The following is a 25113-nucleotide window of genomic DNA, read 5'->3' as shown; positions in this document are numbered from 1 at the left end:
TTCTTTATAAACTTTGCATGATTTGATTATTTCTCTGAAGAAGTGGTTTTTTTTATACCCTCTGTCACTGCCTATTGGGATATAATTTCTCTTTAAGGCAGGCTGAAACCTGTTCTTTGTGGTTACAAACAGGTCTTGCAGAAGCCTTGAGCACCTCCTGAAGTGGAAGGCAAACACACTTTCCCAGCAGCCGCAGCTCGGTGTGACACAAGGTCAGCTCCCAGCCCTGGCTTGCCTCACTGAGCCCCTGTGACCCAATTCTCTTCCACCAGATTTGTCCTTTCAAAGGACACAGGTAATACCTAGGCAGACTTACACATTCACAGTTCTGAAATCCTGTGTCCAAGAGGTGGTGAATGTTTTTTTAGCAACTGCAACCTATGAACTCAAAGCCTGTAACACACAGAGACACAAAAATGCAGGCACGTAAACGTGAGATAGATTGTTGGAGTGTGAGATACAGAGAACGTGCCCTTGTCTCTGATCCCAAGCTCTGACATCCAAGAAAACACTCAACTTCATATAACATGAGATTCATGAGCATGTTTTCGTGGTGTTACATGAAAACAACTGTTAAATGGAAAAGCTAGAAGCGTAAGTGTGTAGATTAGAAAGTTTTCTTAAGTCACTGGGTGAAAAAGTTAAAATTTAGAGCTTAAACTAGTTTAGAGAGCAGAAGACAAGCTGGAGGATTTAGGGTGTTGTCTCTTTTCCTTCTTCTTCATGTTCTTCTAGAGGTTTTTGGGTAATAGTAGGTGACTGGATAGAAAATGCCTCAGTGCAGCACACAGGTGATGGGTCATTAAGAAAAATAATATATGTATAATGCCTATTGTTAATTGGCTAAGAACAAGTATAAAGATAAAGAAACTGTGTAGTTTGGGGCCATTTTGTGCTTATCAGGCCAAAGAGAGCCATGTGATGGTGGGTTGAATTTGTGCAGAAGGGTCTGGGGAAGACCTGCCAAGTATTTTGATAACATCCTAATAAATACGAGAAGTAAGATCCTGATGAGCTTTGGAGTTTTCTTCCTGACCCGGAGAACTCAGATAAACAGAGCTCCCTGTGAGGGAGCATCCCAAAGGAGCTCAACTCAGAAGAAACTGAGAAATCCATTTCAAGAAGTAGAGAATAAAGCAAGAAAAAAACTTACACAGATAAGGTAACACATTTATATTTAGCAATATACTGGCATCATGTAAGATTCCTGTGGAAAGCAATGCTGTGTCACTCCCTGGGGCAGACATGTCAGCAGATACTCGGCCTGTGCAAAGTCCTGATTATCTCTGCTCTCTGTGGTGGCTTCCAGCCAGTTCAGCTTTTTCAGCAGAATCCCATGCCCAGAATGAAAAGCCCTACCTAGCCTGGCAGGGCCTTCTTTCCTGCAAGGAACTGCCCCATTTCCTCTTATCCAAGAGCCTAGCTATGTGAAAAAATAATTCCTACATAGATTTCAGACTGGCTGAGCTGATGAAGAGATTGGGGTGGGTTCATAAGGGATGAGGGGTTTCTGGGTACAAGTACAGCTCAAGAAAATCAATGAGACATGGATTCTGAGTAAGTGGCTTATAAATCTCAGAAGACTGTTATCACAAAGGCTACGGTTCATATGTCACTCCTATTGAGATAATTATCCTCTCAGGAACAGCACAGGAACAACCTGGGATAAAGGGCTCAGATGCAGAAGCTCAGTGGTTTTGGCTGAAGAGGAGAGGGATCAGTCTGGGCTGAAAGCTCTACATACAAGTTCAAATGTGTTTCTACTCCTACAGTGCAAGGCTGAGTATTTCTGGCTTCCACTCAGTATAACCCATGGAAATTAACAGATTAAAGTAGGAGCAGGGGTAACAAGACTGATACAAAGAAAGGGCAAAGAGGAAAAGAAACCTAAACACGTAGAATACCTCTAACTTCAAAATAGAATGACCTTAAATATTCTGCTGTGCATTCAGAGATCTGACTCCAAAGAATTATTTTAGCTGAAAAAAGATCTTGTAACATTCTGTACGTAAAACTTTCAGTGACTTGTATGTTTAATCTTGTGAGAAAAACCAGGCCTGTGCTGAACACAAGGAAGTTCCTGAAGTAACTTTGAGTTATCTTTCAAGCTAGCCAATTTAACACCGTTTATAATGGGAGTCCCAAACAGCCATGTCCTAAGTCAGAATGATTTGAGGCAGTTAAAGAGGCAACTAAGTAAAGATTGCAGAATTCCTTTTTGCATACAAACTGCCTGGATGGCCACTGACCCATAGGCAAGCCCTCAGCAGAACAGCAGACTGCCAAAGATGGCAATACACCAATTCAAGACTAAAATAGGATTGAGATTTTTAAATTGCTTAATCTCTTCCTCAAAAAACTGCATTTCATGCCCTGTGTCTTCAAGCTAGATAGAACATTCATTTGCTACGTATAGCTGTTATTAATCTTAATGTTTTATTTTCAGTAAAGGAACACAAGGGAAAAATGGGGGTACTTTACATGTTTATAACAGGTTGAATAGAACTACCAAAGCTTCAGAATTACAAAATCTGTTCCTGCAATAGTTTATACACATAGAGAGCTTGAAGTGCTCATGTAATGCTGATCTTTGACAGGTTGTAAGTAGCCACACAGGTCAGACAGGGCCAGGACTGTCATCTACACCTAACCTAGGACTCAGCCATTAGACAGACATTCAAATGCATTCAACAAGCTCATATTTGCTAACTTGCAAACTTAATTTCACCATAAGATACTCACACCCCATGTTGTCTTATTACCATACACTATAGTTATTATAATATTATTATAATCTAGTATATATAGTATTATCACTATATATATTATAATTATATTATTAAATATAATATATATTATAAATAATTATAACTATATAATTATAATTTATATCACTATTAGCTGCTGCTAAAATAATTATATTAAGAAAAATACAGCCTCATATAAATAATTTGCCTAACTTTCACATACCAGAGGTGACTGTTATCAACCAGTGCAAAAGGCATACCCCAAAACATTAAGCCAGTTGAATATTTTTAATAAGCCTAAAGACTTTGTATTTACCTTTCTTCTGTACAGGACACACATCCTAAGGTACAAAGATGAATTCAGCCCAGCCTCTGTCCCAAAGCATATCCATCTTGTCAATCAATATGCATATTTTACACCAGGACATGAAGTGCACTACTATATAAGAAAGCACAGGAACCTATTGTCAGGGCTTGCACAGCTTAAAAGCTCCCTGGAGAGACACTCCTAGGTTGGCAGGGCCTTTGTGGTCCACAGCTCAGCATAACAGAAGCTCAGTGAGGGCACAGGGTAAAACAGAGTCCAGGTCCAAAGACACCTCCAGGGTCTGGAGGCAGATCTGGGGCTAAACTGAGCAGCAGCCTGCCAGAGCAGAGCCACACCCTAAGACCACCACTCCATTCAAGGGGCCTCAGGACTGAGCTTAAATAGAGATCCCAGCCTGGGGTTGGGGAAAGGAGGCCCCAGGTGAGGGAGATGAGGGCCATTAAGGCTTTTTAGAGCCCTCAGGACCATAACATCTACTACCCCTTTGTAAGACAGAGAATTTTGTGTGTAATTGAGTTGAGTGAGAGCACGTATGGTCAGATAGTGCTCCTTGTGCCTATTATAGTGATAACATTGCGTTAAGTGTGGATGAAGAAGACCTTTATGACCAATATATAGTGATTAGATACAAAGCCCCCTTTCTGGAAAGACTTTGGCTAGACAGAATGGTTTCTTGTTTTACAGTGTACCATGAGATCTTTAAAAAAAAAAAATCAATTAGCATTCCAGGATTCTAACTGATCCTAAGGGTACTTAATCAGTAGTCCCTTTAAGAAAACAAACTTTATTCCTGTGTTCTCTGATCAAGTGCTGTGATCTACTAGGAGGTATGTTTAGCTAGGGAAGCCTACAAGAAGGAAAACAGCTTCATTTTTTGTCCATGGGTGTCTTTTGATAGAAGCCAGAGAAAGTAGAAGGTAGGGTGGGGAGCTAAGATGGGGCAGAAATACCTTTTAATTTTATAAAAGGCTTCTACAGGGCAGCAGCAAATTTCCTTGTTTGTTTGTTTTATTACATCAAGGTGGCTGGAACTTTACAGATAGTGTTCAGGGCACAGCAGAGAGGCTGAACTTCTGGAGACTCTGGTGAAATTGCTGCAAGGTTGGCTTCTGGCTGGTGACACAAGTGTTCCCGTGTGCTCCCAACATAGCAGTGCTGTTGGAATCCAGAAGCAATCTGCAGGAAAAAGACATCAAATCCTTAGCATGTTCAGCATGATGGGGGGGGAGGTGATACTGTCGCTCCTCTGGCAGCAGAGAGACTTGTTCCTCCCAACAGTGCCAGGAACAACTTGGAGGGTAACAGTACAGGACAGTCTTCTGCTGCTCTTCCCTGTGGGATAAATAATTCTCATTAATTATTACATGAATGCATTTACAAGGCTAACATGTGACTGCAAACTTCATTCTCTCCAAGAGAAAGAACTATCAAATTTAACAAGGGAAGAGGTGCTTAAGTTCTGAGATTGTATGTCCCTGTTTTCTATTTCTTTATGAAAGAACTAGATATTTCACTAGCAAAATGCTGCATCAACTTGAAATTTCTCTCCTCTGTCCAATTCAGCATGAGGGCCTTCCACAGAAAATACTCATCTATATTGGTGTCATGGGAAATGAGTGCATGACTGTAAATTGCATTCAGCAGGTGTCTGATTGTTAACTTACTGGTGTCTAAAGCTGACATGAAACTGAGATTGGCAATATGGGGTAAATGTATGCCGTTGTGGAGAGCGGACATGCAGTATTTGAAAACTTTTCTTTCTCATTATGCTGCAAAAAGCCCAACTCTCAAATGCTGTCATCTCACACTTGAAGTCCTCTGACCCTTTTGCTTCTCCCCACCACCACTTGCAAGGCCTGCCAATTTTCGAATGGGGTTTCAGAGTGAAGAACAGTCTGCCTAGGCCTTTACAGTATTTTTAGGAACTAAGGAGAGGCTAAAGAAATATTATAAACAAAAAACATTGAGTGAATTGTTTGCAGGAGAGCTGAGCAGGTAGTGGTATTGCTCTCCAACTGTGGCTTAGGAAATCGAAAATTTCTGAGGAAGTTTTGGCCATTGTTGGAATCTGCTGTGGACAACCACCACCAGCAGCAGGAGGATGTGGGATCCAGTCTCTGCAGCACAAGCTGGGTTATTGCCTGAGATCACCAGTTCCTGATTTTCACGAGAGGTGCTAATGTTAAGGAAGACGTGACAGACCTTGGTGGAGATTTCAGCAGGCACCTTAGGTTGGGTTTTGTCCCCACAGGGGACACATGGGAACAGGAAAGCAAGAAGGAAGCAGGAACTGGTCTATGACATCAGTGCGGTGGGCAGGAGAGATCTGCAGTGACCGTAGACAGATCTGTGGGACCCCGTGAGAAGGAAGGCTAGCGAAGAAGGCGTCCAGAAAGAGCCATTAGCTGTCAGGGCCGCAGGACTATGTGGGTTTCCCAGGGTGCTGGCTGATGTCAGGGGTGCAGGGTGGATTGTCAGGGGTGCAGGACGGGTTTCCCAGGATGCCGGTTGATGTCAGGGACTGAGGATGGTTGCCCGGGATGACGGTGGGTGGCAGATCCGCCCTGTGGGCGGCTCGGGGCGGCTCCCGGCCCTGCCGGCCCCGCCCGGCGGCCGCAGTAGCAGGAAGCGGCGGAGCGCGGCTGGGCAGCGGTGGCGATCGCTGTGTCCCGGGGAGGGGTCGGAGGCGACGCCCGGGAAGCGTCCCGAGGGGGAAGAGGCCGGGTCAGCGGGACCGGGAGGGCTCCTGGTCGTTGCCGTGTCGGGAGCGCCGGGTGCCGCCTCCGCGGCGGCCTGACATGAGCTCACAGGCGGCGGCGGCGGCAGCATGGCCTGTGCCCGGAGGGACGGGGAGGCGGACGGCGAGCCCGACCGCTCCCTGCGGCACATGCTGCGGGCGATAGCGGAGGAGAGGAGCCGCGCCGGCCTCCGGCACGACATCAGCGGCCTCGGTGAGTCGGGCGGGGCGGGCGGGGAGCGGCGCCGGGAGCCCCCTGAGGGAGCGGCAGCCCCGGCCCGGCCCCGCGCCCGGCTCGCTGTCAACAACACCTGTTGTGTTCGGGGGATGGGATGGGCCCTCCTGCCTTTCCGAGCCTCTCGGGCTCATCCCCTGCTCCATTGTCTGAAATGCCCTTGGAGAAAAATGGTCAGGCGGCACCGCGCACATCAGACCATATCGTATTTTTTAAGTGAAACTACGTGTCGTGTGTTTTGGGATGGAAACAGAACCGGTTTTTGGTGCCTCTTGCCCGTGCTCGCTCTTGTGCGGCTCTCAGACGCTCTCTAGAGATTCTGAGCCTGACACCTCCCTTCTCTGTTTAAATGACTTCACGCCGCTTGCCATGGTCTAGTAAGCACAGGATGTTGTGGCTCTAGCAGGTCAGTTAATTTTTTAAACCGTGAAGGATTTCTTAAGCTTTCTGTCTTGTTTATTTTAATCTCGGGTGATGCAGATTTCACATGGCACATCTTTTTTTAGCTTTTGGCAAAGCTTATGCACTGTAAAACAAGTTTCAGGTTGAAATTCAGTCAACTTTAGGTAACAGAATGGTATGGCAGCTCCTTAACCAGAATTGTTCATGTCAGGAAACTCTTCTGACCAGGCTAATGAATAGGAATTACTGATTTTTATATGCAGCAGTAGAGATCATGGAAATTGTTCTTTACATCCAAAATTTCTGTCTACCTTATTCAAAGCTTTTATATAGCCAGGACTGGACTTGTGTTCTAAGGAGGTGAATATCCAGAAGTTTTTGCAGGGGTAGTGATTCAAATGATGAAAAGTGATGTACAACACTTGTTTCTTCCATGGTGCCTTTATTAATGACTCCTCCCTCTTCAGCTCCTTTATAAATAAGGCCCCAAAAGCCTCATCCACTTTTGAGTCTTTGTTAAAAGCTCAGGATAAGTTATTACTCACATTTTACAGGCTGTGAGGTTTGGATTGACATGGGGGATCTCTGGTTCTTTGCCTTTATTCATCACTTTGTCTGCCGGCGCTTGCTGTGGTCTCCCTGGGAAGGAATGGGCTCTGTAGTCTTTCCTTTTGCTTTGCCACAGAGTGAAATCTTGTATGAACAAAGTGAAATGGTTCTTGGTTGGAATAGCCTGGGTTGTTCTGGAGTATACTGGGCTCTGGGCCCACAGCAGATGTAAAGGATTTTTCTCAAGTTCAGAAGTCATGAAAGTAGTCACAGTCCTGTCTGGGTTCAGGTGGTCAGCACAGAGATTTTGTCTGCCTTTTGTGCCTGGATGGCACATCACCTATGGGGCTTCAGGATCTGCACACCCACAGCTGGTTTTATATTCATGGTGGGGCTTTTTGTAGTGGCCATATCCTTTTGAGCTTTATCAGCAGGTGAAACGTGTTGTTTTCCAGTTCTCTTCAAATCAGCTGAAAAAGACTCCCAACAGAGGCTTTTCCCTGAGTGCTGCTAATCCCTCAACAATAAAATGGGACTCACTGGGTCATAACATAGCCATCCTCTCTCCTTTTGTGTATTTCCTAATAATGGGCCCAAGGAGGAGGAAATTGCTATTTTTGCTGATATGAGGTTTGGTGAGAGGAATTGCTTGTTTCAAGAATGTCACATAAGCAATTGGACAGACTTTGCTCAAAAATGCAAATCCCCTTGTGTGGTGGGATTTTCTGTAATGTCCTGTTTGTGTAATGTACAAAATGTAGCACTTCAAAATAATGACTCATGTCATTATTTACCAAGCTGTGAAGGGTGATGTCTCTCCAAGAATTGTTGGCTGGATGTTTGTGTCATTCCAGTTGAACAGTACTACTCTGGTGTTGTCGACTAAGGTCTATCTGAAGTGCTGTTGGTTGCAACATTTCTCTGGCAAAATATTTCTCCTCCTGAGGGAAGGACAGAGATGCTATCTGTCTCCTCAGCCAGGCTGTGTGTAAGTGAAGTTGTCTTTTGGCCAAAGCCCTGAACTGAGGAATGTTTTGTTTTTGGTGGTACCTGATACTACTGTGTAACATTTTCAGATACTTCATTTCCTTGTCCTTCTGTCATTCAGTGATAATTTGCCCTGCTTTTAGAGTAGTAGAGTGGGTTTGGATGGAGTGTGACTTTATTTGTACTGGATCGTAGAATGACAAAGAGAAAATAAACAGGTAGATCCAAACAAGCTCTTGAACTGTGGCTAGTCCATAATGGAGATGTGTCATGGGTGAAAAATGGAGAAGTCATAGAGATCCTGAAAAGGTGACTGCCCTGTGGAGTGCAGCACATGGGGCTTTAACAAGCAGCTGAAATCTGAGGTGTGTAACAGGAACCTGTTCCAGGTGCCGGTAGAGAGGCTCAGTGGTCTTACCTGTCGTGAGGTTTCTTGTGCTTTCTTTCCTGCTGGTCCTGGGGGTGTTCTGGGACTTGAACAGCTGTTGAGGAGAGGAGGGTGTACTTGGCATGGGGGCAACAGAAGCAGGAATGTTCATCCTCAAAGCCAGAGGATTGCCTGGACTTGTTTGTGCAGCAGTGCAGAAACCTCAGGGCTCATCATGTGAGAAAAGACTGTAGCATGATTCATGGACCACATTGCCTTGATGAATAAGACCTGGAAAGAATTCTTTAGCCTTCCTGAGAGAAGGGGAGGTGAGGTGGCAATAAATGTTGGTCCCTGTGATGGAAACACAGTGTGGGTTAAGGCATGAAAAACAGGGGAAGAAATTTTTTGGAAAACAAAAGAGATTGAAATGAAAAATTAAAAGGAGAATTAATTTGGATTTGAAAGTACTAGATTCAGGCCTTACCTTCTTTGTAGTGTAGTAACTTTTAATTAAATTATAATATTCAAGAAGGATATATTTGCATCTGTAACTTTGAAGAAAGTGTATCCACAGAGTAGGTGGAAGTGTCTGCAGAGAATTTACTGCAGCACAGAACTGGTTTGACAAGAGTCACTTTCCAGCAGACAGAAAACATTCTTCATTCATGTTTCTTCTTGGAGTTAGTTCAGGGAGTTGTGCAGTCAAAGGTGAGAAACTACAAAAGCTGCAAAGCTTTTTATTCTTTTCATCTGTCAGTAACAAGGAGGTATGAAAACCACCTCTGTTCTAACAAAAACTTGAGGGATGTATACAACCAAATTCACCAACTGTGGCTAATGTGGCCTGTAATGAGTTTGTTTAATTTAGAGCATTTTTATTTCAGCTTAAAAATATGTATTTTATTACTTTTACCTTATTTACACAATTTCTTTTGCCCTATTTATAAAGTGTTTTGCAACTAATGAATATGAAGTGTTCACTAAAAGATGTGTAGTCAAATACTGAAGAGAAAAATAAGATACTAATGTAAGAAACTTACAAATTGTAAAATAAAAATGTGTTTATAGAGTAGCTTCCTAATCAGTCAAAACCAAAAATACTCCCCCCCACAACATTCCAGCCAGGAGGAATCTGTATTTCTTTTCAGGAAAAGTTGTAGAAAACACAAATACAATGCAAGATCAGAACAGATAATTTAAATCAGAGTTAAAGTAGATACTTTGAAGTCAGAGTGATTTAATCAGTTTATCCTCAGGTAAATACCCTGAGGTATTGAACCTCAGATTTGTAGCTGGATAAAGATGAAAAAATAGTGAAGAAATTCTAGTGATTTGATGAAAGATGATTTTAATTGATTTTTTTTTTTAACCTGGCACTGAAAAATGTCTAGAAGACATTTCTGCAATCAAATACTTGTAGACATTTGATGTGTAGTTGAGCAGTTGGATGGGGTGGTGTGGGAGAAACCACAGGTGGAGAAAACTCTTAAATCCAGTGGCTTTGTCCAGGGTATGAGAATGTGTTTCTGCTTGGGTTTTGTGTCCTGGGATCCCATCCTGTCACTTCTACAGTCAAGTGTGGGAGTGTCCCTGTAGGATCAGGCTGTGGATAATGGCAACCTAGGGTTATACTGCAGGGCTGCAGCCTTCCAGGGTTAATACGTTTTTCTGTGAGGGTTTTGTTTTGCTTTTTTTTTTCTTTTTTGTTTGTCTTTTAAAGGTGATTCATTTAAAATTCTGTTTTAATTGTTCCTTAGTTCATTGCTGTTCCTTGTTCATGCTGATGTCACTAATGGCCTGTCATCACTCACTGGTACATTCAGGGATTTGTCATGTGGCTGTTGAAGGTTAGCTTCTGTCTGGAGTGTGACAGATATTCCATGCCACATCGATAATATAACAGACTCTCTTTTATTACAACTTTAACATCTTTTTTTAACAGTTGGGTTTTTAGTTTGTTCTTTCATTTTAATAGAGATGAAACCCTATGGGATTTTTCATGTTTTGCTTGGGAGTGTATATGCTCAAATTATCAGACTGGAGATGCTGAAGTAAAGAGGCAAGATTTTTTTAAACCTAGGAAAAAACCCACCACCAACAACCCAAAAAATATCTCCACAAAATACCTTCCAGAACATTGTTTCCCTACCAAAATGATTAGTTAAGTCTCTAAGGCATGGCATACTGCTGTTCATTTTTGAATGCTACAAGAAGTTGCTAAATCCCCCGCCCCCCCCCACTTTTTATTTTTTTGTAATTAGTCTCCCTCCAGGCAGAATTATGAATCCATAAGCCTGATAATGGGAACAGTCGGGGTATTTGAGAACACCCATCTCTTATTGATGTTATACTGTTGCTCTAGTAACCTTAGCTGCTTAGTTTTGTTGTTCTAATAGTGTGCTCTAAATCTTTAGTAGGGTACTATGTGGTAAATCCATTTGGAAGTCTGAGTTCTCTCTTGGAATTTAAGATGGATGGGAGGTTTGTCTTAGAGATTAGGAAACATCTGACCTGTAAGGTTCAGGATGGATCTTTCAAAGATTTAACATTCTATCTGTTTGGATTCTTTCCAAGGAATGAAAACTGGAATTTCCTGAAGAATTAAGTGTGTTGATCTCCTCTCTTAACTGTTCAGGGTGCTGATCAATAGAAAAAGCTCAAAGGATGCAGATTTATCAATAGCTGAAATACACAGTGTCTTTATGTCCAGCTGCACTTCTGGAAAACCAAAACCCTGCAGTTAAATAGTTAGTAATGATTGTTGCATCTATTTATCCTTGTAAACTGGCTCAGTAGGATTAGGGAGGAGCTCACTGATGTTTTAAGTATATCGGGAAGAGAACGATAAGGTAGAAAGAGAAAGTCTGCACAAAATCAATTCATGGTGTCAGGAGCCCACTGAATAGTCTTCAAAAGTCTGTGAAACAAGCTGGTTTTGGTCTGTCTGTAGCCCCTTGGGTTAAACAGAGTGAATTTCAGGGAATCAAGGTTGCTGTTTTTTTGGGGTATGTGATCATAAAGAAGGTTTTGATTGCCTTTCTTTATGCAGGAAATAAAATGCAATCAGGATACAGAAACAGCAGATCATGTTGCTGTTGCTGTGGAGTTGTGGTCACCTGGGCACACTGCAGCAGAGGTTCTGTTGGCTGAAGTTAATCAGATGCACCAACAGTCCTAAGTAATTTTTTCCCCTGATTTCTTATTGTTTAAGGCACAAATTATATGTGTAAAGATTTATAAAGATTATAAAGATTTATATTTCTGCAATTTCAAGGCTTTAAAACTGAAGTTTTTGTCGTTTCAGTTCACCTGGTCTGGTATAGACAGTGTGCAGAAATTGAACCCTAGAAACAGTGATATCCTTTATCTTCCTACTCTGGGGGTTCCCTAGATGTATTTCCTTAGGGACCACAAGTTAAATCCCTTTAGCTGAATGTAATATTTTGCAGGCAGGTAATGTGTTGTGAAGTGAAGAGCAGTTCATTTTGGAGCCATATCTGTCCTGCCACAGCAGTGAGGAAACAACTACTGGTGCTGGTATTGAGGCTGCTTTTGGTGTTTCAGAATATTTTTTGCATAATTTTCTTTCTTATGTCAGAAAGCAGAGGAGACGGCAGGCCATCATCAATCCTTCACATTTGAAGCATTCTGGATTGTTTCCAGGTACAACAGTGTGCTGGATGTGCAGAAGTGCGTTTGGGGTGACCTAATCTGTTGAACTTTGTTGTGTTTCCCTCTGGAAAATGACAGCATTGGGCTTTTTTGTCCCTCCTTTTTAGGCAAGATGTGCTCAGTGAGTCAGGCTGAGACTGCCCTTGGTTTTCCTGTTTGTGTTGAAAATCTTTATGGCTCAATAGTGACCCAGCTCTTCATAAGCTCCCATGCAAAGGCCCCATGTCAGGAATTGCACTGTCACTACCAGAGTGATTTCAAGTGTCAGGAATATTGCGTTAGGTGTTGCTCCCATTTTATCCATCTGTTGGTACTGCATTGTGTTGGGTCTTCTGTAGGAAAATGAGTGAACACTTAGGTGGGGTTTCCTTTGAGCACATGGAGGTGGAAGATAGATTACTTCTGATTATCTGTGTCTGGAAATAACAGTTTTAGCTCCAAATTCTGTTTGCATGTCTAGCTGCCAAGCTTGGCTAAAAGGCAGAAGTGCATTGGGAGTTCTTGCAGGGCTTTATGTCATCAACAGGAGCTTGAGAAATGGATTAAGATGCCAGTGAAGCTTGAGCTGTCATTGCATTATGAAGAGCTTGATTTAATTGCCTGGAGATGCTGAAACACCATCAAGATGAGAGAAGTGTTTTGAAATGGATTTGTAACTTTCTCCTAAGAGCTGTGAAGGATTTCATTGGAAATTTATTCCTCTGTGTTGTTGGAGAGCAGATGCAGGAGATCATGAATGTCTACCAGTGTTACATTTCCAGTAAGGGATATGTTTACATACCTGCCTTGAAGGACCCGGAGAGGTGGGTTTCAAATTTCCATAACACTCAGTGCTCTGTAATAATACACAAGGCGTTCAGTATGAGTGAAATAATCAGGAGATCAGATTGAGGAGATGAATTTATTGCCTCTTGGGGGGACACTCCTGCTTAGTGGCTGCCTGATCTCATCCTTTCAGAAGGAAAACAGCAAGATCATGACATTACAACTTGGAGATAAAGCTCTGTAAACCCAGGTGTCTTTCTGAATAATGATGACCCAGCTTTTTATATACTTCATAGGATTGTCAAAGTACCTTGTTTGTTTGTTTGTTTCTAATGAGTAGTTTAATTCTGCCTAAATAATGAAGGTCTGAACAGATGACCCATTTTTTTCTTAACAAGGGTGACTAAACTCTACTCAAAGCATCGTTTGAATTGTTAGTAGCCCATGTTTTATGTGATTAAAGGATAACTGATTTTATCCTCTTCAATCTTTGAAATTAAAAGTATAGATTACATTATGCTGAGTTCTTTGCTCTGTCTCTTCAGATTCATTCTGGATTGTTCTTCATAAGTGATTTTTCTTTTCTTTCAGTTAACAAAGAACAAAGATTTAAAGGCTTGCATTAGGTGGTTTAAAAATATTATAGGACCAGAGTAATTCTTACGATTTTTTACTTTCTTCTATCCAACAACTGTCAGAATAACTCATTTAGTGATAGATATCTAAGTAGTCATATGTGTGTATATTTAATATGATGCATTAATCCTGTGACACAACAGAAGTATTTCTGAATGGAAGAATGATACTTTTGCATTTGTTCTACACTTGAGTGCATTTAGTTGCTCCTAGAAGCCAGTAGGGAAAATGTGGTTGTGACTCTCAAATGGAAAAGTGTAAAGGGAGGCAAGGTGTAAGATCTCAAGTATGGTGTCTGTCTCTTTTACAATTTTGCTGTCTTGAATTAATTTCTAAAGTAACATTTCTGGATGTCTCCAAGGTAGAGACTAAAAATTTAGACTTTCTGTGTTGAAGCTCGCTCTAATGTTTTGCTCTGAGGCTGCTGTAGCTGGTGCCAGCAGTGTCAGAGCTGCACTCAGAGCAGGCTAGTGTCCTGTTCCTGGAAGCAGTGCTGTCCTCTGTTCCTTCCTGTGACATGGCCTGGAGCACCACCTGGCCTGTAAATAACAGAAATTCTGCTTTATTAACAAAAAACGTAAACACATGGTTGTCTGTGATTTTTTTGTAGCAAAACTTGAGTTCTGAGTTTCTTTCCAATTCGAATCATTTTGCCAGAAATGAAGAAAACTCCAGGTTCGACTTTTTCACCCTATGTTGTTCTGATTGGGGCAAAAGGGGGAAATCAGGTGTAGATATGTCCTTCCTCTGTCTCCTTTTCTGGTAAGAAATTTTTTAGGGAATCACAAATGTCTCTTCAGCAAAATGCTGTGAAGAATGCAGCAAGTAAAAATATAAGCTTATATTACATAGGTCATTGGTTGGAGTCAGAAGCAACATGAACTCACCGAGGGTCCTCAACAAACAGCGTGTTTTATTATTTGGAACCTTGGGAGTTTGAATTCCCCAGGCTTAGACAAGTGATTGGTCTGAGTTTTAACACCACCCAACTCTTCGACCAGTGATATGTCTGCACTTAGAATCAAATGGGATTGGCTGTGGTCCTTTGTATGTATTCAAATCCATCCTATCATCACTCACCCAAGGGACTTGTTTATCAGACTAGGAGAGCCAGATTGGGTTTCTTATTATGGCCAGATTTATCTTTCAAGCTACAGACCAGCTGTACTGTGGCATGCTTACCTTGTACTTGCTTATCACTGTCTATGAAACCTGAGGTTGAGGACATTCCCTAGAATTTACAGAAAACAAAAGGATGGGGGACATTTGGGTTACTGTGTCTGTATCTAAAGTCTTGGTATGTCTCTTCTAATGCAGGATCTATGCTTCAGTGCTTTAATGACTGAATAGAAGAATATTAAGATTTATATTCTTTACTTCTAAGCTGTAGTTGCAACATCAAAAGGCAGTAAACTGTAATCAAAATCTCAGGGGAGGATGTTTGTAAGCCCAGTGGTGGGCAAAGGCAGTAAAAGACATTGTCTTGTGGTGCTTGTGCTGAGATTTTTCTAAGGAAGACCTTTCTTTTTCAGCTCACATGTTCTCACTTGAGACCTTGTAACTGTCATGAGATAGAAGTGATTTCTCAGTAGATAAAGGTTGTGACTGTCTCTGGTTACTTATAAACCATTTTTTGAAACTCTTTTTAGCCTGGAGAGTGTGCCTGTTGAGGGTGATGTGGTGGATGGGAGAGACCCAGGGAGGGAAGGAGGGTGAAAGAAGCAGAGCTGAAGAGACAAGCAATAGTCATGTTGCAGGTTGGAGGCAAAATCTTCCAAGTCTCTTAACTCTCAAGCCCAGTATTCTGTTCCCTTAGCCAGGTTACTGTAATAACTAATAAATAATTACTATAACACCCCTGTACAAGCCTTCAAGGTCTGTAGGGATCTGTAGCTGTGCAAGTCTCCCCTTTGGAGGAGAAAGTGGAACAGTGATGCTTGTTACCAATAGAAAGGGATGGCATGTTTTCAGAAGCTAAAATATTAATGGAAGGCTAAACCTCTGTTTATGAAATAGAACAGCAACTTTGCAGTAGTTGCTTTCCCTTAAGGAGTAGGATGCTGGCTTTAGGGCAGTTTTTCGGGTTCTGTCTGACTGAAGTTAGTATGTCATGTCTGTTAATAAAATTCCTTTCCCTCTGTCTCCCTGTCCCTCTCCCTCTCCTCTCCTCTCCCCCAGTAATGACAATTTCCACAGAGAGCCAGGTTTTTTCTTGTTTCCAGTTATTTGGTTGTGGACTAAATTAAATTCTTGTGCCTTTCTTGGGACTGTCAAGAAACTATCCCTTTCCTCACATGTATGAGGTGCCTGCAGCATGAAAACCTGGGGTGCTGATGAGGGGATCGATGGTCTCCAACCCTGCACTGTCTGCAGGATAGCCTGGGCATGCTACCTTGACAATTTGATGGTTTTGCAGTAAAGTGATCAGCTCTTAGAAGGAAACATTTTTCTTCCATGCACGACTGTGATTTGTTTAAAGAGAGTGGCCTGCATTTTCCATAAGAGGAGATTTCACTGAGATGTAGGTGAGTAGCCAGGCATTTCACATGTATTTCTAGCTAAACAGCTGTATTTCTTGTCTTAGAAACCTGCATTAACAGTAATGTCAATGCTAAAGGGGGTGTTTCCCAATTAGCTGAAATAGCTAGGTGCTGGCAGTGACACTCAGTTTGTTGGACACTCCAACCCTGAACAACCCAAAGTGTGATTTTTATAGGAATTTTTCTTTTTTTTTTTTCTTTTTCTTTTTTTTTTTTTTTTTTTTTTTAAGAGATACATCCTTCTTTAGACTGGTTGTCTTATGTGTGCATGTCAGGTTGGACACCCAGCTGAGAGATGGCAATGTCAAACAGGTTTTTTTTAAATCTTGGCTGCAAGATGGGTGAAAGTGTTGGTTGTCAGCTTCTAAAAGTGAGTGGGTTTGTGGTGTAGAAGGTAAGTGAGAATTATGGCTTCCACTGTAAAGTTGCCAAGTGCTCAGTCAGAAAGATGCTGCCGATGTTTCTAACCAGAGAAGAAACTGAATTTGGAAAATAGCAGCCTGTGGTAGTAAGTATGGGCAGGAAATAACTCTGCTTCTCTGCAAACTGCTGTTGTGATAGCTACTCCTTCCTTCTGCCTTGACAGCAAGTTGCCAACTAGCAGCCTGGGCAACGATAAGGTACTGTGGGAGGTACATACATGAAATTATCAGTAATAACCACAGTCTTGGTAGTTTTGTAAGGCTGGAATACTTCTAAAATACAATTTGCTGGTTTTACCAGATCTACCACAGTAGTCTCTCAGACAGGGCTTTGACAGTGGTGTTTATTAAGTGTGAAAATAGGAACCGTAGATGTCATGAATTTACAGAAGTAGCAGTCTTTGATAGGAGGGATTCCTTTGGCAGAGAATAAAAATAGCATGTATTTTATCAGTGAAAACACACCATTTGTACTGTTACAGACACGTTTCTGCACTCCAGCAGTGCCAGCATGCTTTGTAAGTTGCCAAGTGGCCTTTCCAGATTGGATCTAGGTCTTGGAAAGTTTGTGACTGTTGCTGGGTAATCGTGGAAGCAGCAGTAGAAAACATTGTAACCTCTTTTCCCCTCTTTCACTGGATTTAAAGTGTCTGCATCCAGTGGGGTTGCCTCTGTTGAAGGAGAATGTTTACACCTGCACTAAATCCCCAGTTAAGCCAGCTCTGAAACATAGCAGCTTTTCTGCAGTAGTTTCTTATGAAAGGCATAACAAGGTGACTCCTCTGGTGCTTCCCTAATGAGTAAATTAAATCTGTGGAAGTGATGCTGCAGTCCTTTGGGGAATTGCACATGATTTAGTTTGGGTGCTGTTTCCAGGGAACTGAACTACCACATGCTTTGAGAGGCTGAAGTACAGCAAAGTAGCTGACAACTGTTGGATGAAAATGGATTTAGTATTTCTGTGCGCTGCAGTTTGGTAGCAGGTAACAGAACCCTTTCAATTGTGTTGACTCTTGCTAGGATTCAAAGTAAATTTCCAGATGCCTGTAAAATTTAAAATTTAATTAAAACTTTATTTGGTGTTTCATACTGACCTGTCATATTTGATGATTTCTCTCTAAATTTATCTTCTAGGGTTACTCTTGTTGGAAAATATTTCTCATGTTATTGTGGTCCCATCTGAATTCTATTTTTAAAAAGTGGAAATCTGTTGATGGTGCACAGTAGTTTATTCTTTTAAATTATGTGAGCTTTGATTCACTATTGAATGTTAACTGAAATGATGGTTTTCTCAGCATATGATGTAATAGTAAAGAAGAGACCTGCAGGAAGATGTGTGAACTTTAGGAATACATTTTACAATTTCTTTTTCTAGAGGAGATTGTTTTTGTCTTCTCAACAATGATACTATAAAGCAATTTTCTGCTGTGAAAGAAGTGCAGATAAAAATGGAAATGGAGAATTGAAACAAATGTGGATGAAAGAAACTAATCTCTCTCCCACCTTCCACTTCTGACTATGTTACTTCTAAGTAACGTAGAAACCATCCCAAGGAGAATAAAGGAGAAAACTGCAATGCCCGGAGTCCAAAGAGTGAGACTTCTTGATGCTTTTGTGCAAGTGAGCACTTCTTTTCCTTCAATATTTTCACTGCCTGCATGAAATGAAATAACAAATAAGCAATACTGTTTTTTTTCCAGGATGTGAAGAACCAAAGGGTCCAATTTGAGGAATCTCTGAAACCCCAGCCAAACTTTGTGGCCGGTGCTTAACCTGAGTCATGTTCAGCTATACCTTTCTTTGTCACTTTTAGTGGACTTTCAAAATACTACACAAAAATTTGTGTGTCCCTTGCATTTTGGTGGCCAGCATCAAATGCATTCCAGTACTGTAATATATGATGCTGCATGGCTGTTGTGTAAACTTTAGCATGAGGGATCACCTGTTCTCTTCATGTGTCTTGAACTTAAATAATGTATGTATGTTGTGCTGGACTTCTGCAAGGTCATTCCGTGCTCCTCTGCATGAGAGAAAGCAAACTTTTTACTATTACATTATAAATGTAATCAAAGTGGCAGGTTATATATGAACCTCAGAATGTGGAATTATAAGTGTTCCAGAAACTGAAGTTTTCTGAAGTGAAAAAGTGAAACTACTTTTGCCCACAAGTAGTTTAGTGAGCAATTGAGGACGTAAATAAGATATGTTATTGATATCTAAAATTGTGAGATCAGTACTGGGCAGAAAATATTAGTTTAATAAGAAAATAAGAAGAGAAAAATCCCAAAATGAAAATAAAACCCCAAAGCTGAAAAAGAATGCTTGTTAACTCTAGCAATTGAACTGTAGTGTACCTTCTCTCATTAAGTAACAGCTCTTTGTGGGGGATGTGCTACTGGCCTTCAGCTGTTTTCTTTATAAGGAGGTGCTCAATTCACCATAGAAAAGGCAATTTGGTCATTAATAGAACATCTTTGTGCTGTGTATTGTTCTCCGTTGTGCATTGCAGAAGTGCCTAAAGCCACACTCAGGTTTACTTCTGTGAATCCCTTTTCTCTTGGGTGAAATTCAGTAAAACAGAAAATAGCAGAAAAGAATTGTTTGGATTCAGAAATGGCTGTACAAATTTTAGGAGCAAGGGAGGCAAATGAGAAATTTGTCTGTTGGTTGATTGCTCTTCAGTGTCATGGGTATTTCTCAGGTGAGTGGAATTGTTTCCCTTGCTGATGCAGTGGGTTCTTATAAATTTAATATTGGAAAATGAAAGCATATAAAATATGAGTTTTCCTGTGTATTGTTGATAAAGATGCATTGAAAGTGAAGAGCTCTGGAATAGATTTTCTTAATGCATACCTGTGCAGTTTCACACCTGGTTGTGTTTGAAGTGTTCCCTGTAGGAGCTCTAATGTACCCTCCTCTAGGCCTGGTAATGTGTCCACTTGTGCACAAGGACATTTGAAATCTGTACTGTTGTTCTGCCTGTGCATAAGGGTTCTTCCTTTTATTTGTGCTATAGCTCTGCAAGGATATGTGAAGAACAGGGGAAAAAAAGGAAATAGTTTTGCGGAAAGGCAAGTTTGTGCCCCAAAACTTATTGCGTTAGAAACTCTGTCCCTGGGTTTGACTGATTAGCAAACAACATATTCATAGAGTAAGCTGTAATTGTTCCTGTTTTCAGTGTAGTCAAAAGAGGATTTAGAAGCTGTGAGGGAAGGCATTGAAATCCTTGTTTTGCCACAGAAAGTTTCCATGGCATTTGCTCATCTTTAATATTGTAGACTTGAAAAGGTTCAGAGAAGGGCAGTAGAGGTGCTATGGGAATGATTTTTGTACAGGGGATACTTATGTAGTGGGGTAGGACTTGTCAGCCTGGAAAAGGGATGCTTCAGGTCCTGGGTGCCAGAAGATACTTGTGAAGTAGATGGTGTGAATGCAGTGTGTAGGCAGTAATTGCTCACTGTGCCTTTCTGTGATTAAAACCATTGTTTAAAGTTGGAAATTGGTAGGAAAGAAAACCCCCAAGCCCCTAAAAAACTTACAAACCAAACAAAACCACCTCCTGTATGGTAAAAACTGTGGGATTCATGGTCACAAGCAATTGTAGGTTGTGAATGTCTAGGTGTGTCCAAAGAGATGATGAACAGGTGACTAAAATGGCCATCCAGCAGGAGCTGCATGTTCACTGGTCTCTGGGACAGAAACACTGGGGGCTGTGAGGATACTGAGGAGAAAGGAATACACTCCTGTATCATCCTCTGCTCCTCCCTGTCTGTCTTCAGGGCTGGCTGTCCAAGGCACAGTGCTGGGGTAGACAACCTTTGGGTTTGACTCACTGTTCTTACATGATGTTTTTGTATTCCTTGGAATTAAAAGGAAAGTATTCTTCAAGGGATTTCCTCATCAGGAATGCCCAATAGTAGTGTTTCACTATGAAGTGTAATACAGAGATAATTAGAAATATTTATTCTTTAATTTTGTACTGTGCAGTTTTTGATTATCTGAATTTAGCTACTTTGTGGTATTTCTATGCTGATCTTTTAGTAACACTGTGGAGTTACTGGATATATAACTTTGATCATTAAACCCAATGTAAAACATTGTGCTGCAGAATAATACCCCAGTGTTAATCCAAATAAGCTCTTATTAGACAAGAAAAATAAGCTCTTTATGTCACTGTTTAATTAACCAAGGCAGATCAAAGTGCTGGCAGGGAGATGGCTTAGGAAAAGGTTAAACTGCAGTTCTGTGGTGTCCTTTCAGGACACTGTAAGTGGTAATTCCATACTTAGATTGATAATCAGTGTCTAAATAGGTCCTTGGTATCTTTCCTATGTTTCCATGGATGCTTGTAGGCTCATCTCTGCTTACACTACTTTAGAGTCATAATCTACGGATCTGAGAGCATATTTGACAAAGAATAGCATAAAGCATGTTTCTCATTAAGTACAAATGAAATATTTGGAAGGTTTATTTATTAAACTGATCTGTCTCTGACAGGATGATGATAGTGCCTTATTTGGACAGATGGAATAGTCAGGCAGGGCTGCTAAGTGACTTAGTCAAACCAAAAGAGTTGGTGATGGGGCAAATAACCCTCTTCTGGTGTTTTTTTGACTTGAATTTTCATACCTTCTGTAATTTGTGAATGCTTCTTAATGAATTCAGTGTCTAAATATGTGAAAGAGCTCCTTCAAAATGGGCAGGTACTATGGTTAGAGCTGTCTGACTCTGCTCTCACTGATTAATCTCCTTCTGATTAGACTCTGATGATTTAGGTGTGCAGAAGTGTTGTGCCTCACACCCCTTGTGCCACCCACCCCCTCCCCAAACTCCTCTTTGTTGTTGAGGAAGTAATAAAACTTTTGGGCCCTAGAATAAATGTTGAAAAATATCCTTCAGGTGATGAGTTATTAAACCCTACTCTCTGTGCTTTGCCCTCTACTTTGTGTTCTCCAGCTGGGGAGGTAAAACAAGGTCAGAAACCTCTTTTGGCTGTTTTTTTCTTCCTTAAGCCCTTTCCTAGGTGAGCTAGAGCCATCTTTTACACCTTTTTTTAATCCCAAAGTACTGTCTTTTGTTTTGAAAACCAGCTGAGACCTCCCCTTTCCTAAAGTTTTCCTGCAAGCTGGAGAATTGTTAATTGTGTTTGAAGATTCTCTTCACCCTGAGTCCTCCTCTCCCCATTCCAAAAGTCTATGAATACTAACTGGGGCCAAGTTAAGTCCTTAAATACATGAGACATGCATTAAGTGTTTGTAACTTTGACTGGCTGGGCTGTGTGTGCTCTTAGGGTCAGCAGTAATGACCAGTACCTAAAAGGATTGCATGGTATTATATTCATTAATCTAGCTGTGGTCTGGGTGGATACATACATAAGAGGCATTTTCTGTCAGGAAAGGGAGAGGTTAAAACAGTTGGAGCTGCAGGAAAAGGTGGGGAAATGGATTTTAGGTTTCAGAGATTGGTGTAGGATAGCAAGACCAATTTCTTTGAGTTTGGTAAAAGCTTGATTTAAATGGAAAAAGAAAAGTAATTCAAGATACCACCAGATGGATGAGATACAGGAAATACTTCTCTAGTGATAAATTTTTAAATGGGATAATTATGGTAACCTCTCAAAAAACATGCTTTAAAAGTCAGGATAATATAGCCAGGATGTAGTTATACATGCTAAGAGTTATGTGTAATTAGGTAGCTGGTCTATATGGACTTTTACACAAAATCAGCAGGTGGTGGAATAAATGCACTGCCACTTTTTTTGTACAAAGTTGGGGCTTTTTACAAAAGTCTGCAAAGAGATCAGTCCTTTGTCTCTATTGGATAGATCATTACAGATACTGTTAATAAACCAGAAATAACTGACATATCGACAGTCTAAAGGTCTGCTCTGTTCTGCTGTCCTCAGTTAAATGAGAGCAGCTTTGTGGAGGAACCTTGCTCTGATCTCTGGGCACCGGCTGTGTCTGCACTCTTCCTCTTACTTGCTAGGGACTAATTAGAAAGTAGAAAATCCCAAAAAGGTATTATAGAAATACCATAATTATGTTTATTACGAAGTCTGGTTTAGGTTTATGTTATGTGTTAGATTGTGTTAGATTGGCACCAGCCAATCTATGTGTTAGATTGGCACCAGCTATCCTTGCCTTTATTTATTTGATTTTGATAGTTTAATTCTACAGCCAAACTTCTTGTTAATCAGGGCAAATTTATACAAACCCGACGTGCAGTGCTTGAGTACAGGAAGGCAACCAGGGGTAGGGACTCTGGTGTTCCTCTGTATCCTTCCTGTGGCTGTTTTGGGAAGGGTGTGCTGGTTTTGCATTAATTGACATTTGGTGAGGAGGGAAGAAGCCACCCACAGAAATTATTTTTCTGAGAGAAGCTGCTAAGAGCTTCCTCTGTGCTTAGCAAAAGCCAATAGCTGGCTAGCTCTGAAAATTGACATCCTATTAAACCATTTAGAAGGTAAGTCTGCCTCTGTGAGATTCACATCTTAAAGATGCCAAGCCCAGGAAATCTCTTGCTTCTGGCTATGAAGAGGTAATTGGGCACTGGTTGGACCGGCCCCCCTCTGCCATGGCCCGGCGGGGGTCAGAGACCAGCCACGCAGCCAGAGCAGCCACCACCGTTCTGGCCAGGCCCCCTGAGATCTTGGCACAGCCCCAGCACAGCCTGAAATCCACCACCGTGACTGCTTCAGCCACTGCCCAGCAGAAACCATCATGACCATCCGCAGGCCTGGGCGAGGTATTAACTCTTTCAGTGCACAGATGAGACCTGCAGACCTCGATCCTCTCTCGAGTGAGAGAAAAGGACAGACTGAAGACATGTAGAGGATAACATGAAGACACCAAGGTCAGTAAAGAAGGAGTCAAGTCCCAGACAGAAGTAGAATGAGGAGGTGCCTTAGTATTGGGCTGGAAGTTCTTTTGGTAAGGCCATGGAGATGGACTGTGATACACAAGAATATTCCCTTTAATTCATGAAAGAATATGGGGGGATAGAGTGTTCAAACTGAAGATGTGAGCAGAGGCATCCATAATAAAGCAAAGCAGATGTTGAAGTAGCTGTGGTCCCATGAGAAGCTTGAACAGAGACAGAGATGAGAGTGATGAAGACCCTTTTGCCCCCAGGGAAAGAAGAAGACCTCTGTTCCCAGAGATGAAGATGATCTCAGAGATAGATGAAGAGAACCTTTGCCTTTTTAGCAGCTCATCCTTAAAATAATACCCCATAAGTTGACATGGCCCATGAACTCAGCTGTGGGAAGGCTGTGAAAGATGGGAGGAACTTCAGGATTGCAGATTTTCTGGGCAGCTGCTATTCGTGGAAATTAAAAAGCCACGAGAGAAGTGTTTCTTGTGGAGAAGTCTCCATGGCATGGCCAGAGAAATTCCTCTCCCTACAAGAACTGATGAAAGACTATTGTAGAGGTGGTAACTGATTGAAAATCCCAGGTTTTGTCTCTATATTTTCAGTTGAGAAGGAAAAGTTGGGCAGGGGGAGGAGAAGTGTTCTGAAGGTTTTATTCTGATTCTTATTATTCTTTAATTCTGTTCATTAATTTTTCTTTATACCTTTTAAGTTTTGAGCCTGCTTTGCCCTCCCTCCTAATTCATATCTCATGGCAGCAAATGAGTAATAATTCTAGTAGGTGCACTGGTGATTTTAGCCAGTGCTAAACCCATTTATGTTATTTGGTGCAGTGGCCAGGATACTCAAACTGGCAAATCTAAACCACTGCACTTAAATTCATGTTTCCACCCAGTTTGAACTAAAACTGCCACAAAGGGGATTGGAGGCAAGGAGTTTGTGTGGCTGTTGAACTGTTGGGGAACAGAGCCTTGGCAGTTCCCCTGTAGGAGATGCAATGGAGTCTCTTGTCGTACGTGGGTGGCCAGGCTGGTTGTTGCAATGCCCCAGTCACTTCCAAGGGCTTTTCCAAAGGCTTATAGCAAGAGCCATCAAAGTCTGTGTAGCAGACAGGATTTGCTGGGGGATAGCAGCAAAGGGAAATTTGTGTGGTAAAATGCTGTGTGACCCTGCATGAAAGGGGAAAGTTATGCTGCTTGACCAAATCTCTCATCAGGTTTATTTTCTGCACCTGTGGGATAGTGCCAGTGGCATGAAGGTAGAGGTGGACATCACCAGTGTCTGACACAGGGAAAGGGATGACACCTACTAGGTCCATGCTCATGGCTGGCAAGGAAGGACAAGATTATGGGCATTTGGGCTCCTGGGTTCTTTGGTTCAGTCCTATGGATACTGTGCTTTGAAAAGGTTCAGTCCCATGGATTCTGTGTTTTGTAAAGTGGAGCTCAGTTTTCCCCCATGCCCTGTGCCAGAGGTGCTAAGCAGAGTTCCTTGGTTTTGCCTCTGATTGCTGGCACTTATGGGGATCTTGTTGTCTGTGAGATTTGTCTTCCCCAAGTGGATGAGGTTGGAAGTGACCCAGGGGTTCAGAAGGCGTTTGGGTTGTTCTGGTGGGAGATGTGTGTGCTTAGGAGCCTTTGCAGGGGCCCGGGAAGCAGAGGCTTCTGCAAGAAGAGGCTATATAGAAGGGCCCAGCTAGTGACCTCGGGGTTCTGTGCCTGGACCCTGAGGCCATGGCAGTGGCCAGTGTCACTTTCATGGGAAGCCCATGTGGAAGCAGCATTTCCCAAAAGCCTTTGCTCCATGGCACATTGTCACTGGGGCTGGTGAAGATGAAGAGAACTCTCTGG

The 25113-nt window shown here is 41.8% G+C and overlaps 1 protein-coding gene across 3 annotated transcripts in view; it reads left to right on the top strand.

Annotated features, from left to right (window-relative positions):
- The first annotated feature begins 5698 nt into the window (after positions 1 to 5698).
- KIAA0930 (KIAA0930 ortholog) overlaps positions 5699 to 25113 on the top strand; it is a 73410-nt gene continuing 53995 nt past the window's right edge. For all 3 annotated transcript variants that reach the window (XM_014256067.2, XM_005526994.3, XM_088055516.1), the window contains exon 1: positions 5699 to 6026. In XM_014256067.2, the coding sequence (XP_014111542.1) occupies positions 5903 to 6026 (124 nt within the window). In that variant the 5' untranslated portion in view covers positions 5699 to 5902. The remainder of the gene's footprint in view (positions 6027 to 25113) is intronic.

This window comes from Pseudopodoces humilis, chromosome 5 (genome assembly GCF_049639895.1).
Source record: "Pseudopodoces humilis isolate 2021_Gansu_Grassland_sample_001 chromosome 5, ASM4963989v1, whole genome shotgun sequence".
Taxonomy (NCBI): domain Eukaryota; kingdom Metazoa; phylum Chordata; class Aves; order Passeriformes; family Paridae; genus Pseudopodoces; species Pseudopodoces humilis.
The sequence above is the reverse complement of the archived record's forward strand: the minus strand, read 5'-3'. Positions and strand labels throughout refer to the sequence as shown.